Source organism: Gopherus flavomarginatus, chromosome 3 (genome assembly GCF_025201925.1).
Source record: "Gopherus flavomarginatus isolate rGopFla2 chromosome 3, rGopFla2.mat.asm, whole genome shotgun sequence".
Classification (NCBI taxonomy): Eukaryota; Metazoa; Chordata; order Testudines; family Testudinidae; genus Gopherus; species Gopherus flavomarginatus.
Window position 1 is genome coordinate 279,008,584 of NC_066619.1, and position 22,185 is coordinate 279,030,768.

Below are 22,185 nucleotides of genomic sequence, written 5' to 3' on the forward strand. Positions count from 1 at the left end.
CCCAACAGCTTTGTATTATCAGAGTTAATTTTCCTGGTTTCCAAGCTCTGGAGAAAGGCAAAAGGGGATAAATGACCCTGTGCCTGCAGCACATGGTCCACGGTATGGGGCAAAAAGGTACCATTCCTAAATGGAGCTGGCAGTATGCTGTCTTTGGCTGGTAAGTGGCAGGATAGAGGATTGAATGTTATAACACCACACAGAAGAATTTAACTGAACTGATGAGACATCTCCTAACTTGTCAGCCCATTGTGGAGATGTCCAGCTCATGAGGAAAATTTAATATATGAACCAGAAATATCCCAGCTGCAAAGATGACCAATCTAAGTAATTCCCTAGTGATAGGACATAACTCTTAGCCAGGTTTCTAATGTCCCATGATTGAACTGCCTGTTTAAACATACCTTAAGATATTGCTGGATCATGGCTAGTTTTAGCCTCCTGGTGGTCTCCGAGTCATCTAGATCGGCTTTGATGCGTTTGCGCACCACATCCCGTGTGAAGACGCCCACACTATTCTGGCTCTCAGCATTGACTGGTTTACCACGTTGAAAGAACTCCTGAGTCAGGTTATAGACCTGCCGGAGACAGAACAGAAAGAAGGAGAGAGTCACTTGCAGCAAGTACTCGAGTGTGCAGAATCCAAGCCCTGGGCAGTGTGCACACTCCTCTTCACGCAGGATCGGTAAACTCAAGCCACCCCATTGTGTGGGGGAACAAATTCCAAAGCTGGAGGCACAAGACTAAAAGTTGTCAGAGGGCGTTAGGAATTTATTTGATCACATGTTGCCCTTCACAAGACGTACCAAGAGTACAAGGAGTAATGGTCTCAAGTTGCAGTGGGGGAGGTTTAGGTTGGATATTAGGAAAAACTTTTTCACTAGGAGGGTGGTGAAGCACTGAAATGGGTTACCTAGGGAGGTGGTGGAATCTCCTTCCTTAGAGGCTTCTAAGGCCTGGCTTGACAAAGCCTTGGCTGGGATGATTTAGTTGGGAACTGGTCCTGCTTTGAGCAGGGGTTGGACTAGATGACCTGCTGAGGTCCCTTCCAACCCTGATAGTCTATGATTCTATCCACAGCTCTGCCAGTCAGCAGAGGATAGAAAATCAGAGGGTCAAAGACAAATTGGAAGAGCTCTGACCTGCATCAAATGTTCTCTGGTAGCTATTTAGGAACACATTATGTCTGTCGGTCTTCCCAAAATATGGGCATTTCACCACTACCTTCCACTGGAGGAAGGGACAGAGCTTCTTGTGCAATCATGGCACCCTCAAGTGGCTAAATCTTGCTATTCAAGCTACAATACTAATATTGCTACCGTCTGTGGCCCAGTTGCCCTCTAACGGTGGCAGACCAGAGAGCACCTATACCAGAACACTACTTCTGCACAGGCATGGCTGAAGTTTGGATTTTTGTTAGGGTGAGAATAGAGCTGGAGAATGTTTGGTTTGGGGGACTGGCTTCTTTTGTAGGACGAGTGACTGGGTTTGCTATTTCTGATTTTGTGTTTCTCAGACTGTCACAGCCTGGCCCTGTCACATGCTTTGGACAGATACCAGTCTGCTGTGAGTGGATCCATCAACTCAGTCCCACACACTTCTAAGCCCCCTGGGTCTGGACAGTGACTGGCCACTGTACCTAGCTATGAGTCTCTCAGGCATGCTCTCAGGTGTAGACCCCATGTGTGACACCCTCCTTAGGCACTGGGATCCCACAGTTCAACAGTCTAGACACTGGAACCAGCGCCACGGTCCTCCGGAGCCCCCACGTTCTCTGCAAAGTCCACCTGGTAAAGGAAGGTCTGATGCACACATGCATACTTTACTCTTAAAAAACACAAAGAATTACAAATCTATCATTTTCCATAAACTCCATAAATACAATTCCCCTCAATGTCCTCATGACCCGTGAGAGTCCTGGCCTTGGGCTCAGTCCTTTAGGCCAGGCAGCCTGACCTTCCTTGGCCTGACTATCCTTGCCTCTGGCAGGAGAATGGCTTCCTTTGCATACAGAGCATTCCAGGTTTAAAGACAGCCTCTGACACCTTTCTTGCCCCTGCTAGGGAATTCCAGGTTCCAACACCCACTCTTTGCCAAGTTTCTAGGCAGAGAGTTGTCCAGAATCAATGGCACTGCCCATAGTAAACCAATTGTTCCACCGGGGCATAAGCCATTCAGTGCTGATGGCCTTTAATTACACTGTCCCAGCTTCCTAGATGCACCCTGTCCTCTATGGTATCAAGTCCCTGCTACAAACGAACATTCAAAGCCACGCTATAGGTTACATTAAAAACGGTGGTTGAAATACAACATGACATTCACAAAACAAAAATGGAATAGATAGGTTGACCAATACATATCCCCCAAATTCTAACAGACTGTATTCTTAAATTATTTATCCAGGAGTCCAATATTCTGGAACAGGGGCTCCTATGTTGAAATCAATATATACAAATGTGAATGATTCACAAGTAAGGAGGCCACTCGTCTGATTTTAAACCACAGTCCCCCTTTTTGGGTGGTTTGTCCCCCATCCAGTACTGAGACAAAACTGCACATGGTTTTGTCTGGTATCAAATAGAGGACACCATTCTAAAGAGCACGCTGCCCCTCCCCTGCATGACTGGGGCAGCACACTCCTCAAAATGAGGTCCCCCAGCAGCATGACCTTGCATGCGCATGCCATCAAGGGTGGCCCCTTTCCCATTCCCAGAAGTACTGGAATGTCTGGTATTCTGGGAATGTGTGGGTGGCCACCCTGTACACTAGTGACCACTAATATACGGTCATGAAGCACCCAAAAGTTCCCAGTTGATATTGCTCAACTGGCTGAATCTTCCACCATTTCATACATTCAGAGACTGCAAGGACAGAAGGTACCATTGTGATCATCCACTCTAGCTTTCTGTATAACACAGAACTCCCCGCAAAATAATTCCTAACGCATAGCTTTTAGAAACACATCCAATCTTGATTTTAAAATTGCCAGTGATGGGGAATCCTCCACAACCCTTGGTAAATTGTTCCAGTGGTTAATTGCCCTCACTGTTAAAAATTTACATTTTATTTACAATCTGAATTTCTCTAGCTTCAACTTCTAGCCATTGGATTGTGTTACACTTTTCTCTGCTAGACTGAAAAGCCCATTATTAAATATTTCTTCCCCATGTCTGTAATCAAGTCACCCCTTAACCTTTTTTTTGTTGTTGTTAATCTAAATAGATTGAGCTCCTTGTGCCTCCCACTATAAGGCATGTTTTCTAATCCTCTAATCATTCTCATGGCTCTTCTCTGAACCCTCTCCAATGTATCAACATCCTTCTTGAATTGTGGGCACCAGAACTGGACACAGGATTCCAGGACTGGTCACACCAGTGCCAAATACAGAGGTAAAATAACTTCTCTACTCCTACTCCAAATTCCCATTTATGCATCCAAGGGCTGCATCGGCCCTTTTGGTCACTATATTTCACTGTTCAATATGTCCCATGTTCAGATGATTATCCAGCACAACCCCCAAATCTGTCAGAGTCACAGTTTCCCCAGATAAAATCCCCCATCCTGTAAATATGGCCTACACTCTTTGTTCCTAGATGCTTGAGCCCAGCTTACCAAGCAATCAAAATTGCTCTACAATAATGACCGTGCTCGTCATTATTTACCAATCCCAAAATTTACCTCTCTCAGTAATGACTTTGTTTTCTTCCAGGTCACTGATAAAAATGTTAAATAGCGTAGGGCCAAGAACTGATCTCTGCAGGACCCACCTAGAAATACACCCGTTTGACGATGATTCCCCATTTATGGTTACATTTTGAGACCTATCAATTAGCCAGCTTTTAATCCTTTTAATGTGTTCCATGTCAATTTTATAACTTTCTAATTTTTTAATCAAAATGTCATGCAGTACCAAGACAAATGCATTACAGGAATCTAAGTACATTACTTCAGCACTATCACCTTTATCGACCAACCTTGTAATCTCATCCAAAGATATCCAGTTAGAATTCTTTTTTTTGGAGAAGGTGTTTCATATAACAAGATGACCCAACAAATTGTGTCATTGTTACTGTTGGTGGGGAGGAAGCGGTTATTAAAACACAACCATCACCACCAACCGCTTGTGCCCATCTGGAATAATCAAGCCTTTTGTTTGCAGGATTGCAAGTACCGCTCAACTGTGATTCATGGTACTTCATATCAAATGAAAAACGTACCAGAACAAAGACAGGCAGGAAAGCCCTTAAAGATAAATCACAGAAGTACAACCAATCCCAGGAATAACTTGCTTGTCTTGAATCTGTGCCACCTTCTCATTTATTTAGCACCACAGGGAAGCATAGTGCTTTATAAGCAGAGAGACAAGATCTCTGGTTGGAGAGTTTTTCCCATCGAAGGTATTTGGATTAAAATTACTGATCTCTCTGACAGAACTAGATATTCATGATTTCAACATATTAGTGTTGAGGAGTAATTATGGAAAATGGTTTAAACTGATTGCCCCCTGCACCTTCCATATAGCTACAATTCCCAGTCAGAAGAGAGGTAGGAGGATCCTGGCACGTCCATCCCTGTAGCTTGTAATAAGAAGCTGCAGGGGCCACTAGAGGCCACATGCTTTCTCCCACACAGCACAGCTGGTCCCCGTGTTCTATCCCAGTCCCTCGGTGCACTACAAAGACCTGACTGCCAGTGGGCAGCGTGAGAGACAAAACACAAGACAGTGGTTGCAGAGGGAGAGAAAGGATCTGTTGGCCTCAAAACTCAGATGTCTGCTGTCACGTGGCCAGACGTAACTCCAAAAGCCAGTTGTCTATTTCAGGCGCCAGGGGATTCAGCATCTACCTGGATAAGGAAGGACAGACATTTGCCATGTATTTTCCATGAGACCCTCGCGGTTGTTAATGCAGTAGTTGCTGTTTGGCTGTTTCCAGGCACAGGATGGCTCACCTGAAACTGTACTTCGAGTTATTGGTGCAGTCATTCAGCTGCTAAAAACGTCAGAGAAAAAACAGATGAGTTTGGCAAAATGGCAATCGGTATTGGGGACTATGGTATCAAATTGACCTTTTAGTTCTCAGGACTAAAAGTTAGGGGGAGGGTGTTGATGCTTCCTTTTTACTTCTGTGTACTGCATCCCTGTTGTGACTGTAATTTGCAGGGGTTGCTTTGAAGTTTTATTTAATAAACATGAACAGAGAAAAGAGACAGGAAGTGAACTAGGGTGAGAGGAAAGAAAATTAAGGAGCAGTACCAGAAAAAACCAAAACATAGAAAAAGTAATGACGACAAGGGAAGACACACAGAAGAGAATAAGGAAACTGGGAGAAAACAGGAAAAGAGAAGGGCCCTGGGGTACTGACTGAGGCACAGAGCTGTCCCAAAGCACAAGGATTTCAAAACAAGAGAGATTGGGAGTCCTTCTCAGTGGAAGGGCGGGAATGGTCTCTCTCCCCCACCCCCACATCAGAAGTATTGTGGAATTTCAACATTCGGCAGTTCATGGGCCTACACTATGGCACAGATTTCTGAGGTCTAATCACTTCCAATAAGTACTGCTAAAAGCTGCTGCAGACCTTGCCTCAGCATAATGCAGCTCAGCTTTCATAAGCTGATTGCAGACTATAAGCAGATAACACATTCACAAGACAAGCAAAGCTGTATTAAAATCCAGTTACCACTTGGCCCAGAGACTAAATTAGCCATAGGCATGTTTTTATTGTCCATTGTAGTATTCACTGGGCACCAGAAGAAAGCAGAGAAAACACAGATTTCTCCCTCAGTGGGGAAAACACCAAATGAGATTTTTCCCCCCTAAGTATGTGATCCAACTGGTCAGACAACAGGAAAATATCATCATCTGTATTTATTATGGTAGCACCAAGGAGCCCCAGTCACGGGCCTGCACTGCTAAAAGATTTTGTGAATGGCAGCTCATTCAGCAGCAACATGCAAAGAAGTGAGATTGGAAATGCCAAGAGAATCTTACAATGAAGTATCTCTTAATAATGTATCAACTATTGACTGAGTTTAGGATTGAACACACTTCCTAAATCTACTTGTGGAAAGGGATATTTATGCTTCTAACGATGGAAAGAATGTGTATGCATATATATACACACAAACAAAAAAATGAAAGTGTAGCCTTTATATATACACACACACACACACACACACACAGAGCAAAATCTGTTGTAAGTGACCATACAAAGGTCAAACCAAGAGTGTGCGCTTAATGAGAATTTCTAATAAAGGGGAGACAGAACTGTATTCATCCATTTGGAGATACTTTGAGTCTGTCTCTTGAGACAAAATCTTGAAAAAAAACTATAACATCAATGAGTGTACAAGACTCCATTTAAAGTTACTGGGAAATGGCACTTTTGAAATACGGGACATAGAAAAACACCTGCATTTATTTTTTTCCTACAACATAGCTATCAAAACATACTCAAGAGACTCCAAACAAGGTTTATTTCAAAGAGCTTGGCAAGATGTAGGGCACTGTGTACAAGATTCTACTGATTTTCTTTCCATTTAGAAAGCACACGTATGCAGGATCTGACAGCACCAGGCCAATTAGCAAAAACTCCAAAGTCAAATATTAATGTCATCTTACCCCTTCCACCAAGGGGCAGCTCTAAATACAAACGGTAACACACCAGCAAACAAGGCAGAGTGAAGAACTGGCCAAACTCTTCTTTGAGGACGGGAAGAACAAATGAGTCCTGCTGTGTGCCCCAAATCAGCAAATCTGGGTTATTTCAGACTAGAAACAGAAGGGCAGACCTGTTGCTTACAAACTGGGAAGAATTAGTAGGAGAAGCAAAAGTGGATGGGAACCTGGGAGACAGTGACCATGAGATGGTCGAGTTTGGATCCTGACACAAGGAAGAAAGGAGAGCAGCAGAATACGGACTCTGGATTTCAGAAAAGCAGACTTTGACTCCCTCAGGGAACTGATGGGCAGGATCCCCCGGGAGAATAACAAAGGGGGAAAGGAGTCCAGGAGAGCTGGCTGTATTTTAAAGAATATTGAGGTGCAGGAACAAGCCATCCTGATGTGTAGAAAGAATAGTAAATATGACAGATGACTAGCTTGTCTTAACAGTGAAATCCTTGTGGATCTTAAACACAAAAAGGAAACTTACAAGATGACCAGGGAAGAGTATAAAAATTTTGCTCAGGCATGCCATGAAATCAGGAAGGCCAAATCACACTTGGAGTTGCAGCTAGCAAGAGATGTTAAGTGTAACAAGAAGGGTTTCTTCAGGCATTTTAGCAACAAGAAGAAAGTCAAGGAAAGTGTGGGCCCCTTACTGAATGAGGGAGGCAACCGAGTGACAGAGGATGTGGAAAAAGCTAATGTACTCAATGATTTTTTTGCCTCTGTCTTCACAAATGAGGTCAGCTCTCAGACTGCTGCACTGGGCAGCACAGTATGGGGAGGAGGTGACCAGCCCTCTGTGGAGAAAGAAGTGGTTCAGGACTATTTAGAAAAGCTGGACAAGCACAAGTCCATGGGGCCGGATGCTCTGCATCCGAGGGTGCTAAAGGAGTTGGCGGATGTGATTGCAGAGCCATTGGTCATTATCTTTGAAAACTCATGGCGATTCGGGGAGGTCCCAGATGACTGGAAAAAGGCTAATGTAGTGCCCATCTTTTAAAAAGGAAGAAGGAGGATCCGGGGAACTACAGGCCAGTCAGCCTCACCTCAGTACCTGGAAAAATCATGAAGCAGGTCCTCAAGGAATCAATTCTGAAGCACTTAGAGGAGAGGAAAGTGATCAGGAACAGTTAGCATGGATTCATCAAGGGCAAGTCATGCCTGACCAACCGAATTGCCTTCTATGATGAGATAACTGGCTCTGTGGATGAGGGGAAAGCAGTGGATGTGTTATTCCTTGACTTTAGCAAAGCTTTTGATACGGTCTCCCACAGTATTCTTGCCAGTAAGTTAAAAAAGTGTGGGCTGGATGAATGGACTATAAGGTGGATATAAAGCTGGCTAGATCGTCGGGCTCAACGGGCAGTGATCAATAGCTCCATGTCTAATTGGCAGCCGGTATCAAGCAGGGTGCCCCAAGGGTCAGTCCTGGAGCCGGTTTTATTCAATATCTTCATTAATGATCTGGAGGATGGTGTGGACTGCACTCTCAGCAAGTTTGCAGATGACACTAAACTGGGAGGAGTGGTAGATAGTGGTAGCTGGAGGGTAGGGATAGCATACAGAGGGACCTAGAGAGATTGGAGGATTGGGCCAAAAGAAATCTGATGTGGTTCAACAAGGACAAGTGCAGAGTCCTGCACTTAGGACGGAAGAATCCCATGCACTGCTACAGACTAGGGACCAAATGGCTAGGCAGCAGTTCTGCAGAAAAGGACCTAGAGGTTACAGTGGACGAGAAGCTGGATATGAGTCAACAGTGTGCCCTCGTTGCCAAGAAGGCTAATGGAATTTTGGGCTGTCTAAGTAGGGGCATTGCCAGCAGATCGAGGGATGTAATCATTCCCCTTTATTCGACAATGGTGAGGCCTCATCTGGAGTACTGTGTCCAGTTTCGGGGCCCACACTACAAGAAGGATGTGGAAAAATTGGAAAGAGTCCAGCGGAGGGCAACAAAAATGATTAGGGGGCTGGAATACATGACATGAGGAGAGGCTGAGGGAACTGGGATTGTTTAGTCTGCAGAAGAGAAGAATGAGGGGGGGATTTGATAGCTGCTTTCAACTACCTGAAAGGGGGTTCCAAAGAGGATGGAGCTAGGCTGTTCTCAGTGGTGGCAGATGACAGAACAAGAAGCAATGGTCTCAAGTTGCAGTGGAGGAGGTTTAGGTTGGATATTAGGAAAAACTTTTTCACTACGAGAGTGGTGAAGCACTGGAATGGGTTACCTAGGGAGGTGGTGGAATCTCCTTCCTTAGAGGTTTTTAAGGTCAGGCTTGACAAAGCCCTGGCTGGGATGATTTAGTTGGGGACTGGTCCTGCTTTGAGCAGGGGTTGGACTAGATGACCTCCTAAGGTCCCTTCCAACCCTGATATTCTATGATTCTATGGCGTTCCAGGGCCTTACATCAGCATCTCCACTCATCACAACCCTGGCTGCATTCCACAGGGAAAGAAGTCTCTCCAGGAAGCCAGATATTGAAAAGCGAATTTTAAAAGTTATTCAGTGTTGAATTAGGAAGGCCAGGATGGCACATCTCAATCTGTGCAGTTTCCTAAGGATTTTGTCGGAACTCACCCCAAGTACTCTTTCTGTCTCGGTTTTAAAATGAAGGGCTTGATTTATACTCATGCCAGTCTGACGCTAGTGCGACCCCAGTACAAACCAGGCTCTCAGTATCTAGTGGGCCAGGCAAATGGAAGTATGCTAGACTATGATGCAGGGGACCACAGCTTAGTCCTGAGCTGGCATAAAGCCCAGCAGAGGGTGGGAGCCTCAGGGGAAGAGAACTTAATCGTTCTCCAGCTACATCTTAAACCCACCAACATCCACCACACAGGGGAATGCTGACTGACGCTGAGACCATTAAATATAGTAACCAGAAAAAGGGTCATTGAGGTGGGGCCGATTGTGCTATGTTTTCACTGCACAAGGTAGGTGTGTTTTGAAACTGAAGATAGGGCTCTTAGGCACTATGGTACTTACATTATTATTGTTGTCAATCATATAAAACCCTACAGAGACAAGGCCCTGTTGTTTTTACCTTGAAGTAGCTAATCAAGGACAACACTATATCACCCCCTCACCCAGAGTTTACCTCACCTAGCTCCATCAAAGTGGAAACCACCTGTGCCTTGTCTCTTCCAGAATTTTACATCAATGTAAAACACACCTTTCCCAGCAATGAAGACCACATCCTGGGAGACTAATGAAGTTAAAAGGGCTAAAAGTGGGTGTGATACCAAGCCAGAAAGGGTTAAGCAACTTGAAGGCTACATGACCCAAATTCTACCTTTAAAAACATATTAGGAAAGTATGTAAATGGTAATTAAGGATATTTCTTATAAATAGGCAGCAAAGCCATATTAGACAGAGGAGAGCATTGAAATGTAGACTTGTATTGTTAAAGAATTGGGAAAAGATAGTGATTGTACTAGTCTATGTTTACCTATATCTTGTTAGATGTTAACAATGTAACCAGACGGCTCCTGTCTCACACTATGTTTCATTGATTTAAAGATCAAAAGGGAATATTAACATTTAGTGAACTGTGAATGTGGTAATATCATTGTCTTCGTTACTCTTTGAAGTATGTAATAAACTACTTGTAAATGGTGGGAGATGGGCAGTTGCTTTATGCTGATCCATGTGGAGTGACCAGATGAGAATTCCAAAATATCGGGACCACCGCAGGGGGAGCGTCTGTTCAATTGTTACACTCACCTGTCTGAGTCTTCGGCGGCACTTCGGCAGAGGGTCCTTCAGTCGCTGACGGTCTTCGGCAGCATTTCGGCAGCCGGTAATAAACCTTGCCGCGAAAGAAGGAAGTATCCCCCGCCGAAATGCCACTGAAGACCCGGACGTGTCGGGTGAGTGTAACAATTGAAAAGGCACTCCCTCTGCCGGTCGCCACCGCCTAAGCAACAAGGGAGGGGGGGAAAAAAGAGCCCGAAACAAAATATCGGAACAAATGGCATCCTGACCGTACTTCAGTCAGGGCATGGGACAAACTGCTCGATATCGGGATGTCTGGTCATCCTAGATCCATGTAGCTAATTATCAGTGATGCTGAGGAAATAGGAGTTCTACTTCAAAGCCACAATGCTTCACTTATTAGTGACCTGCTGTCAAGAGGCTGCAAGAGAATTATAAAAGGAACTCTTGGGCCCTGATCCTGTTATCTCATATCTGCTTCAGCTTCCTCGGGGGAAGTTTGAGTCGCAAGACTGAGGCCCCCAGCTCCAGTCAGGATCACCCAGATATTGGACCTTGAGCTATAACCTATGGAACTTATTCTGAAAGAACCTTTTGCAACTCTAAAACTCACCATCTCTATTATGAAACTGACCTAATAACTCTACTCAGACCTGTATGTATAATGAACTTTTAACCCAGGGGTACGCAACCTATGGCGCGGTGCCGAAGGCAGCACGCGAGCTGATTTTCAGTGGCACTCACACTGCGTGGGTCCTGGCCACTGGTCTGGGAGGCTCTGCATGAATAATAATAAAATAATAATAATTGAAGATATACCAATCTCCTAGAACTGGAAGGGACCTTGAAAGGTCATTGAGTCCAGCCCCCTGCCTTCACTAGCAGGACCAAGTACTGATTTTTGCCCCAGATCCCTAAGTGGCCCTCCTCAAGGATTGAATTCATAATGCTGGGTTTAGCAGGCCACTGCTCAAACCACTGAGCTATCCCTCCCCCATTTTAATTTAATTTTAAATGAAGCTTCTTAAACATTTTAAAAATCTTATTTACTTTACATACAACAATAGTTTAGCTATATATTATAGACTTTTGAAAGAGACCTTCTAAAAATGTTAAAATGTATTGCTGGCACGCAAAACCTTAAATTAGAGTGAATAAATGAAGACTCGGCACACCACTTCCAAAAGGTTGCCAACCCGTTTTAACTTATACTCTTTTCTTTTTAAATAAAACTTAGTTTAGTTAATAAGAATTGGCTGCAAGCGTGTATTTGGGTAAGATCTGAAAAATTCATTGACCTGGTGGGCGATGTGTCCGTCCTTTGGGATTGGTAGAACTTTTTATATGCTGAATAAGATTTTCAGTAATCCTCATCATATTTGATTTGGCTGTCTGGGTGGGAGCCCAAGGCTGAATTGTTTTAAGGGAAGTGTGTTTTGGGCTTCTTGGTAACCAGTAAGGTGTTGTAGAAGCTGCTTTGTTGCTGGCTTTGTAAATCTAAGTATTAGAATAACCATCAGTTTTGGGAATCATCTTTCCCATTCTTTGCAGTTTGCCCTGATTAAGCAATCTCAGTGCGGCTCTCCGGGGACCCTGATCACAGTAGGGGACTCTCAGGGCTCAGAAAGTGGCTTGGAGATCACCCTGTCAGGGAAAGGTATGTCAGGACCCTGGAGATGACCGTGAGGGAAAGCTAAATATGTCACGTGCATCCAGTTTTCAGATTCACCTTATTTGCCACTGATTTAGTGTTGTGGTTGTTTACTCAGAGTGGTTTTAGGGATGTTGTAAAATGCCCCAACATACAATCCCACCAACTAATAAAGAAGAGATTAAAACTGAAGCAGGCTGAATGCCCACTTGTCATTCCCCCTCCCCTTTAAGTATAAACGTGGCACAAGAACCTGCAAATCATCTAGAGCAGTAAAACCGTAAGGAACCAACACAACCAAAAATATAAAAGCCCCCAGAAGTAATGCAACATGCTAACTCAGTCTGTGTGTAAAGAGAAACACATTCTCATCTGTGCATTGTGCAAGAGTAAAGTTCCTGAAGCCACGCACACACATACTATGCACTTTCCTATTTACTTCATCCAACAGTGAGTGTGTTTGCACATTGCACATTTGGTTTCTTTTGCAATTTGGGTTTTCAAGAGATCCTAATAACTTCTCTTATTTTTGTTCCCAAAAGTAGAGAGAGAGGAGAGAAACACAGGACTTGCCATAGCCGACCAGTACAATCATCCACCTAATCCAGCATCCACCTTTGAGAGCAGCCAGTACGAGCAGTTTCAGAGATGAGTGTTAACTCCCCCACTATAGGCAATAATGATGCAACACAGGTGTGGGGAAAGTTACTTCTTAGTCCCAGACAACTGAGGGTTGGCTTATGTCTTAAAGTAAGAGTGGTAAGATCCCTTATACATTTTTATCCCAGCACATGTAACAGCAGATGTGTTTACTACCATATAAACGTCAAATCCTTTTATGACTCTTAGCTATTGGCCACAAGGTTATCTTCTAGTAGTAACAAGTTAATTATGCATTGCATAAAAAAAAAGATCAGCTTGAAGTTTGTTGCTTTCTAGTTTCGCTGGCAGACCCCTTGTTATTGTATTATGAGAAAGGGTAACTCCAAGCGCAAAACTGAGTTTTCTTCACCATTCATTTCGTATCCCTCTGTAAACTCGTATTAGTCTTCTCCCTAAACTGTATTCTCACCTCTTTTTGTTTGCTTCTCATAAAAGATTGTTCTAGGCCTCTAGTAATTTTCATTCCCCTTTGCGAAACACTTTATATATTTCTATATCTTTGACATGGGATGATCAGAACTGAAAACAGTATTCAGAGCAATAGCATGCTGTTTACTTATATAACGTCATCCATTCCAGCATTTTCAGTGTTATTCCCTCTCTCTTTTTTGATCTGGCCCAACATTTTATTCATTTTTTTGATCGCTGCTGCACTCTGAACTGAGGTTTTCCCTGAGCTCATCATAGAGACGCTCAGCTCTTTTTTCTGAGGGGCGACTGTTAATTTTAGAACCTAGTAAAAAGGAAAAGCAGCTCAAACTATTCCTGCCAAAGTGCATCACCCTGCACTTGTCCAAGTGGGATTTCATCTGCCACTGCGTTGCCTAGTTGCCTGTCTTAACTAGAGCCCTTGGATGTTCCCCACAATCCTCTCTATTAACTCAATTAATTATAGGCCATGTATTCATTAGCACAATGCTAAATGTCTTTCTATGTTGGAAATCAGCATTGCCACTCTGTCTCTGATCCATGATAGCACTTTAGCTCTTATCCCATAACTATTTTTTTCCTTAATGGCCTCTGGTGAAGAATTTGAATACCCATGTACATATTTTTAAATATATATTATACAATGTCTGGCTGATCCCAGGGGTGTGACATTATAAAAAAGATTTACCCAAACAAGTGTTGGTGAAGTTCAGATCCAGCTGCAAACTTTGAGGGCTCTACAAAGGGCTACAACTTGGCAAGGATGATTCCCCACTCCCACCCACTCGGAGAGCCTTTTGATTGGGGAAATTTTATAATCGCCCCTCACCCAAATATAATTAGAAATAGAGGAAACCAATCAGGAGAATAATTAGAGTGAAACCTGGCAAGCTGTCGTAGCATTGGTCTAAGGGCAAGTCTAAGGGCAGGTCTACACTATGGCAGGGATCGATGTTCTGAGATCAATCCATCGGCAGTCGATTTAGCGGGTCTAGTAAAGACCCACCAAATCGATTGCAGATTGCTCTCCAATCAATCCCTGTACTCTACCCCCAACGAGAAGGGTAAGGTTAGTCGACGGGAGATTTTCTCCCCTTGGCCCCCCGCAGTGTAGACTCTGCGGTAACTCGATCTAAGGTACGTAGCTGGAGTTGCATAGTGTAGGTCGACGTACCGCAGTACTGTAGATATAGCCTAAGTCTTGGTATTATAAAAGTACAAAAGTAATGTCATTTTACATTTGTTCAGCCATTAATTAAGTATCAGGGATCACATTCACCCGGAGCAGAAGCAGGCATCATTCCACTAGAATAAGTGGAATGGTGCCCATTTACACCAAAGTGAGACTGACCTTACTTATCTAGGAAACCAAAGATCATTTTTTCCTTGGGTATTTGCTTAGGACACGTTTTATTACTGAACCTGTATTTCCCCTTTTATTCTGCAGTTTTCCATTTATTAATTTTTTTAGTGCTTTCATTTCTATTTTTCGTTGGTCTAGAGTCTCTACCATGAGCTTAGGCACTGTTTTACATAGCTCTTTGGAGAAAATCATTTAAGATAGCGGAATGAACATTACAGGTAGCTTCCAAATCATAAAAATGAAAGCTCTGGCCAAGACAGAAATGATATTTAACCCTTGCAGCATTTGTCATAGCACTTGTGATGCAATCGAGCTTGTAATTCATACTAGGATGAATGTCATAACTTACACAGCACAGCGTAGTAGTTATAATGTCAATAACGTCTCACTGCCACATCTTTTAGTTGGATCTTTCCAAATCATTACGTTCTGCCTCGTTTGGGCCCCTTCCTTATTATTAGCTAAATGGCAAGTCTACATATTGATTAAATTATCCCACAATATTTGCTGGAAGTGATGAGAATTGATCATAAAACAGGACAGAAGAGGTATTGTCCTTCAGTGTGATTTGATTCTAGGAGCTCTGATCACATTAACCAGTGACTAAATTAAGTAGATGGCACCATATTGGTTTTTTAAAAAAATCCAAAACTTATTTTAAGTAGAGAAACTGAAGGCATTAAAAGTTTTTCTACTGTCTCAGCACTGACAGGTGTCTAGTGGGTTTTCAGACCAATGTGCAACCGGAGGGGGCTGCTAAATACCAACCTCGTTGTATAAATCACTGAATTCTTCAACCACATCTTTCGGAATCCTCTGCCCATTGTTGGTAAGGTGATAAGCCACCCCATTCTTGGAGTAAAGACTGATACGGCCAATGCTTCTCTCACCATCAGTAGTCTCTTCAAGTAAGCCATTGTCTTCTGCTAGATGATAGACTGGATTTCCATTTGAACCGTGGATCCACGTAGCTCCCAGTTCAAAAGTGGCGTTCTCTAGGGGGGAACAATCCAATTAGACCTGTACGATGAACTCATTTAAAAAGAGATGTTGTATGTCACATCCCAGTCTACAAATGAAGAGCAGTAAATAGAGCACAAATAGGACATTTGCCCAATGATGCCACATTACCAAAAAAAACAACACTGAAGCACTGAAGAAGTGCTTTCACTTAAGGACAAGTTTAAGTGTCATATTAATGTTTGTTCATCGTAGGTCTCTACAGAACAACAGTGTCATACAGTGCTACAAAAGGGGATCAATCACAAGAGCGGTGTTCCCTAAAGAGATTCCAAGGTATGCAGCAGCAATGGTATCTAATAGTTCAAGAACAAAGCAGAATCCCTGACTCCAGGTCCTAATCCAGGATTGTCACTAGCTCAACAGGTGCCATTTAGCCTCTCTACTTCATCCTTCCCACCTATAAAATAGGGATATTATTCATTTACCTACCAGAAGGATGCTGGAAGGACATCTGCACAGCGCTTTATACCTTCAAAAGAGCTATATGAGTATTTTCTATATCCCGGTATCAGATGCTGAGCAGTGTAACAGCAGAACGCAATGGTGCCTACCCTACAAACATCATTAGAATTTAGTGCACCAGAGGGTATATTGATCTCTCTTGCTCAGAAAGTGTGAAGGGTAAGGGGAGGAAAAGAGGGGTTGGCTCTCTGTATTGTATTACCCCAAACAGAATATAAATGAATACTTACATAAATATTGAAGAAGTGGTAGGGAAAGAATAAGAGCATCGGTAGGCCACCCAAAGCCTTCAAACATCAAATTTAGTCTGAGGGAAGGGGAGGGAAGGGGATTGTTATTCAAGTACAGGGCAAAAAGGCATCTGTTCCACTAAAGCAGAGGAATGCAGGAAAGACTGAGACTGTCCTGTAATGGCAGCCTGAGGCTGCTTCCTTTAGCATGCAGGAAAGCCTTCTTCTGCAATTAAACATTTGTGTTGTTTACCAAAAGGACTCAAGCTACCTGCATTTCCAGAAGGTGGAAATAGATCATATTTTATTATTTGTGCCTTTGAAAGATTTATTTAAAAAGATGCACTGTCACATTAAGAAATATCATTTATTTTTCACTACCTATGCTGTTTGTTTGCTTTTTGCGTTTCTCAGTTTGGACAATGCAAACTGATTAGTCAGTTACATGGTTCTCTTTAGTCTAGGTCTAATCAGTTTTGCCCTCAGGCTCTCACGTATTAGCCCAATTCTGCAAAGTTTAAGCAGATAACACAGGGGCACGTTTATTAGGTTAAAAAGAAACACTGTTTCTAGCAGATTTTATTTTAACTTATGAGACTATTTCTTATTACAGTTAGGTTTTGTAAAAGCTCATTTGTACAAAACCAAAAGTTTGGACAAAATTTGACCCAACACTGTTCCTTTCTTATCATGGAATCAACCCCATGCAATGCAGCATGTCCTGTAGTTTATGTGGATATTTTATTAGGAATTAGCAGTAGGGGGACCCAAAGCTGCAGGCCAAGGGCTTCAGCTCCACACAAGGGGCCTGCAACCTGAACCCCACCAGCCAGGGCTGAAGGCTTCGGTCTTCAGCCCCGGCACCAGGCAGTGGGGCTAGGGTTTCAGCTTCAGCACCGGGTCCCAGCAAGTCTAATGCCAGCCCTGAAACCCTATTAAAATGGGGTCGCGACCCACTTTGGGGTCCAGACCCACAGTTTGAGAACCACTGGATTACACCATCACATAGTGCTTAACATGTAAATACAATCACAATGCCATTCCAAGTATGTTAACATTTACAGTGGGTTCACTGTTAGAAGTGATGCTATCAAGTTGTACAAATGAGTCACTATCTCAAAGCAAATCGCAAGACATTTGGGTTTCCAAGCCAAGAACAATTTCAAAAGGAAATAAAGTGCCAGTGGAAGTTATCCATCAAGGCCCTGAATGTGCAAAGACTTACATGGGCACATAAAGCATGTGCTCATATCTATGCAAAATCAGGGCCTAAATGTGTTAATATTTAAGGCATTGCAACTTCTGAACATACCCATAGATCATGTAGTCTGGTGGAAATGATTCAGTCCAGCAATCAACAGTATAGTGCTCATAAATATTTCAGGTTTAAAGTGACAGTGATCTTATTACCTGTGATCTTCATACAATCCATAGCATACAAGATTATTAGCAGGAATAGTATATAAAACATGTAGGCCGTTCTGTGGTCGCCGTTACGCTAGTGTGAATTGGCATTAATACTGACATCCAAATAGAATCTGGCTCTTTTTCTTTCAATTATCAGCATTGTTTAAAGTAGCACAAAATACTCGCGTATTCTTCTTTATTTTTGCCCAATAGCATTTACTTTACTGCCACGGCACAAACAAAATAGGAAAAGCCATTTTCTCCTGTGTTCTATAGGAGTCGTTGTGAGGAATGTAATTAAATACTGTACAGGGAAACTAAAAATAGGCTAGCTCACCTGTATATTTAGAAACCCATTAACCGACATTACTCAAAGCAGATAAGCCAGTTATTCCGTGGAGTAAGTGGCATGATAAATTCTTTAAAGGTGTGAAGTTAATCACATTCTTTTACACAGATACTCCATTTAGTTCCAGGGCCCTTCAGGGCTTGAAAAATCAAGTAGTTCCAATAACAATCTCATTTGAATAAGGCCTTGTCTATACTACAGGATAAAGTCAATTTAAGCTACGCAATTTGAGTTATGTAAATAGCGTAACTCAAGTCGCCATAGCTTATATCTACTTATTGCGGGGTCCACACTATGGGATGTCGACATGGTCTCCCGTCAATTCCCCTTACTCTTCTCTATCTGGTGGAGTACAGGAGTTGACGGGAGAGATCTGCAGTCAATTTAGCGGGTCTTAACTAGAACCGCTAAATCTACTGCCAATGCATCGATGGCTCTGCGACAATCCCCCCGTAAGTGTAAACAAGCTCTTAATAAGATAGCAGCATACAGTCCTCATAAAATGGGTCTGCTAGTCCCATTAACATAGTTATTTAGCTATAATATGTATTTCTCATGCATCACTGTGATGTAGCACCAGGATGTTATGATGATTGTTGCAATGCATATATCAGACCAATGCAGAAGCCATATATATATATGGTCCTGTGCTTCTAGGCAGTTTATGCTAGCCTCAGTGGTTCACTACGACCCTCCACATAGCCCTTCTCTCTCTAGGGTCAGGGTTACAGTCTACTGAGCCCTTTTCATCATCGGCCAGCAAGGAGGTTGGTGAGAGAACTCCCACAGTCTCTGTTGTCCCTGGGGCTTATTTCAGAACAGTTTAGCCTCCTGTCCTGACAGGGGCCTGACTTACCCTCCCAGGAGATGTTCCTGTAGTGGTGAGCTGGGGGGAACCTGGGCCCGCCCTCTACTCTGGGTTCCGGCCCAGAGACCCTAATGGTAGCAGCAGTTGGCATATGACCTTTCACTGCCAGAGTTGCTACATTTCCCTGGGCCACTTCCCCACAGCTCTCCTGCTTCTCCCTTCTTCACTCTTACCTTAGGGCTCTCTTACCGATGGCTTGAGGGTGTCTTCATTAACCAGCCCTTCAGCCACACTTCCTCTCCTCTGGCTCCCTGACTCTTGCCAACCTGACTGGAGTGAGCCCTTTTATAGTATCAAAAGGGCCTTAATTAGAGTCAGGTGGTCACATTAACTTAATGGCCTCACCTGATTCTTTACAGGTTAATTAGAGTCAGGTGTTCTCATTAGTCTGGAGCAGCCCCTGCTCTGGTCAGTCAGGGAGCAGAAAACTGCTAATCCAGTGGCCAGTATATCTGACTTCGACTGCTTTGGTGTACCCAACTGGCCTGGGTCTATCACTATATATATATATATATATATATTATATATATATATATATATATAAAACTAAAGCAGAACACTCCATCTCCTCTTTGTTATTGCCTTGAGTGGAATTCTGAAAAACTTGTCTATGTTGAGTTACAACTAACTTTATGAGTGGTCTCATTGGAACTGCAGAGACTAAGGAAGTGTATCTGAATTTAGGCCTTAAGTAACAATCTTCAAGGGTATGTCTTCACTGCAGATAACTCAGGTAATCAGCACCCAGATCTATGCACACTGCTTAACCTCACCCAGGTGTGAGCAAACACACTGCAAAGCCTGTGTCTTAACTGGTGCTATGCTCCTGTGTGTGTGTCACTAGGACTTCGGGGGCATCTCTTAGTGCTGCAGGAAGCTGAGCTGCTCTGATTGTTTCCCAGGGGACTTGTGGAAAAACGTGTCTGTCCTTCAGAGAACATTAGGGGAATTGTGGGAAGGCACTGGAGGACTATCAGCAATTGGTTTAGCTTGCATCCTCATTGTCAAGTGGACGGGCTACCCGCTCAAGTGAAAGTGGTACTCAAGTTCAAGCCTACACCTCCAGTCAGGCCAGCTAGCCCAGGTTTAAAGCACTACCAACCTCGGATGAGAGGGTTTTGTGTGTGGACACGAGGGGGGTTGGGGCAACAGTAAAGTAAAACCCTAAGTTACCTCTGCAGTGAAGACATACCCCCAAGGAAGAGATCACTAGACAACCCCTTAGCTTTGTCACTGAGGAGGAGGGTCTGCGTATAAAGGCCTTGCAACCTGGCCTAATAGGAGGAAAACCTGGGCTCCTCCAGATCACCAGTAACAAAGAATTCAACAGCCAAGAACCCTCCACCAGGAATAATATGTCCTCAGATTCAGTGGGCCTGATCACCAGCTAGTACACACAGGCGTGACTCCAATGAAGACAAACCTAAATCAGTTTATACCAGCTAAGGATGTGGCTTTGGATATTTAAACTGTGAGGAATGTTTTCAAAGAGACTGGAGATCTGGAGATGAAAGGCCATGAGCCAGAATCTGCCAGCCTTGCTCTTGTACAGAAGCAAAGGGGATACTCACAGGGGCATCTACATTAGATAAGAAGGTACGTTCTGTGCTACCAGTAGGTAAATGAACCTCATCAGTCTTATGGAATCACCTCCCTAAGGCAAACTAACTAGTTTAATTTTTGACCATATTCTCTGTATTCATTAACTTGGGCCTCTAGCTGCTCTTCTTTCACTTTATTTAGCCCGGCCTTACGTCACTTACTGCATTTTACTCTATAAACTCACCACAGTAAATAAACATGAGTGCCTGTGACCTTTCAGAAGGGAAATGAATGAAAAGGCTATTTGACAAATCTAAACTTTGGAGTCTGAATAGGGCATTTCAAACGCTGGCGAGACTTGGCACAGAGATTAGAATGGGAAATGTGTCATTTACTCCCATGGGCTGTGTCCAAAATATCCCTGATCATGCGTGTGAGTGGAGGAAAGTGTTAAAGGTTTGAATATTAAGGAGTCAATATTTTCCCTATGGAATTTTTTTATAATACTAATATAGGGCCTAATTTTACCTTCCCTGTTCACTATGTTACTCTGTGATCTTGCCTTCTCTAGGAAGAAAAGGGTGTTCTTACCTCATGTTAACTAACACACGGTAACTAACACAAGGAAAAATCCTAGTGAAGACAGGCAATTTGGAGCCTAAGGGTTACCTCAACCAAGGAATACACGTTATACTCCTGAGGGCATTTTGCACCAAAAAATTAAAAATTCTGCACACAAGATCTTAAAATTCTGCAAATTGTATTTGTCAAATAAATGTGGAGGCTCCAGCCTGGCATTGGGGAGCACAGGCCACTGACTGCACGAAGGTGGGAGATCACCTTGCAGCACCGTCCCCCCCCAGGAAACGGACTCAGCAGTGAGGCTGCACCTGATCCTGACACAGCACATGGATTGGGCCTGCCCCAGAAACACGCCCTCCCCGCATGCCAGTTGCACCAGGTGTGGGCAGGCAGGATGCAAGTATGCAGGGGTTTAGTGTGGGGGGATCCAGGTGTGGGCTGAGAGGGTTCTGTGTGGGGTAATCTGGGTTCAGGCGGCTCAGTGGGGGGAATCTGAGTGGGGGGGGATCAGGATGCACAGGGGCTTGTTGGGGGGTTCTGGGTGCAGTTGTAATGGGACTCTGCAGGGGGGTCCAGGTGAAGGTGGTTGGGGCTCAGCGAGGAGTCTGTATGTGGAGGGGATAGAGCTAGGGGGACTCAGTGGGGGATCCAAGTGTTGGGGGGTGGGGCTCGGTGGGGTGGGGATCCCGGTGCAGTGGCTCATTGGGGTGGTCCAGGTGCAGGGCGAGTGGGGCTTATCAGAGGGCTCTGAATGTGGGGGATGAGGATCAACGGGAGGGTCTAGGTATGAGGGGTTTGGATACAAGGGGGTTAGGTGGATGGGGGAGCAGCTCTCTGTACAGGGATCCCTCCCGCTGCAGCTGAAGAGCAACGGGTGCAGGAAGCAGGGGAAGTTTGCAAAGCTTCCTGCAGCTGGGAGAGAAATCTGGGGGTGGGTCTGCCCCTGCCCCAGATGCTGTGCAGGGGAAGAGCAAGTCCCGTCCTTCCCAGATGAGCCAGGACTGAGCTCAAAGCAAAGTAGGGAGCTGGGTTTTCCCCAGTCCCGTCCCCTACCCCACAGTGATTTACCTCTCTGCCGGCTGCCCTGGGCATCCGAAACATACTGCTGGGGAGGATCGCATGACCACTCTTGTGGCTACCTTTTGCTTCCCTGTCAGAAAGTCATTTTTCTGCGGGGAAGCAAAGAAATCTGCAGGGGACATACATTCTGTGCATGCACAGTGGCACAGAATTC

General features: G+C 43.9%; 1 protein-coding gene across 5 annotated transcripts in view; it reads right to left on the minus strand.

Moving 5' to 3' along the window:
* Positions 1–22,185, minus strand: part of SMOX (spermine oxidase) — a 152,974-nt gene that overhangs the window by 45,322 nt on the left and 85,467 nt on the right. For 4 of the 5 annotated variants that reach the window (XM_050943386.1, XM_050943387.1, XM_050943385.1 and 1 more), the window contains exons 3-4: positions 15,257–15,483; positions 405–578 (exon numbers count right to left, since the gene is read on the minus strand). In XM_050943386.1, coding sequence (XP_050799343.1) covers positions 405–578; positions 15,257–15,483 — 401 coding nt within the window. The remainder of the gene's footprint in view (positions 1–404; positions 579–15,256; positions 15,484–22,185) is intronic. The other variant, XM_050943388.1, reaches the window with a different exon arrangement.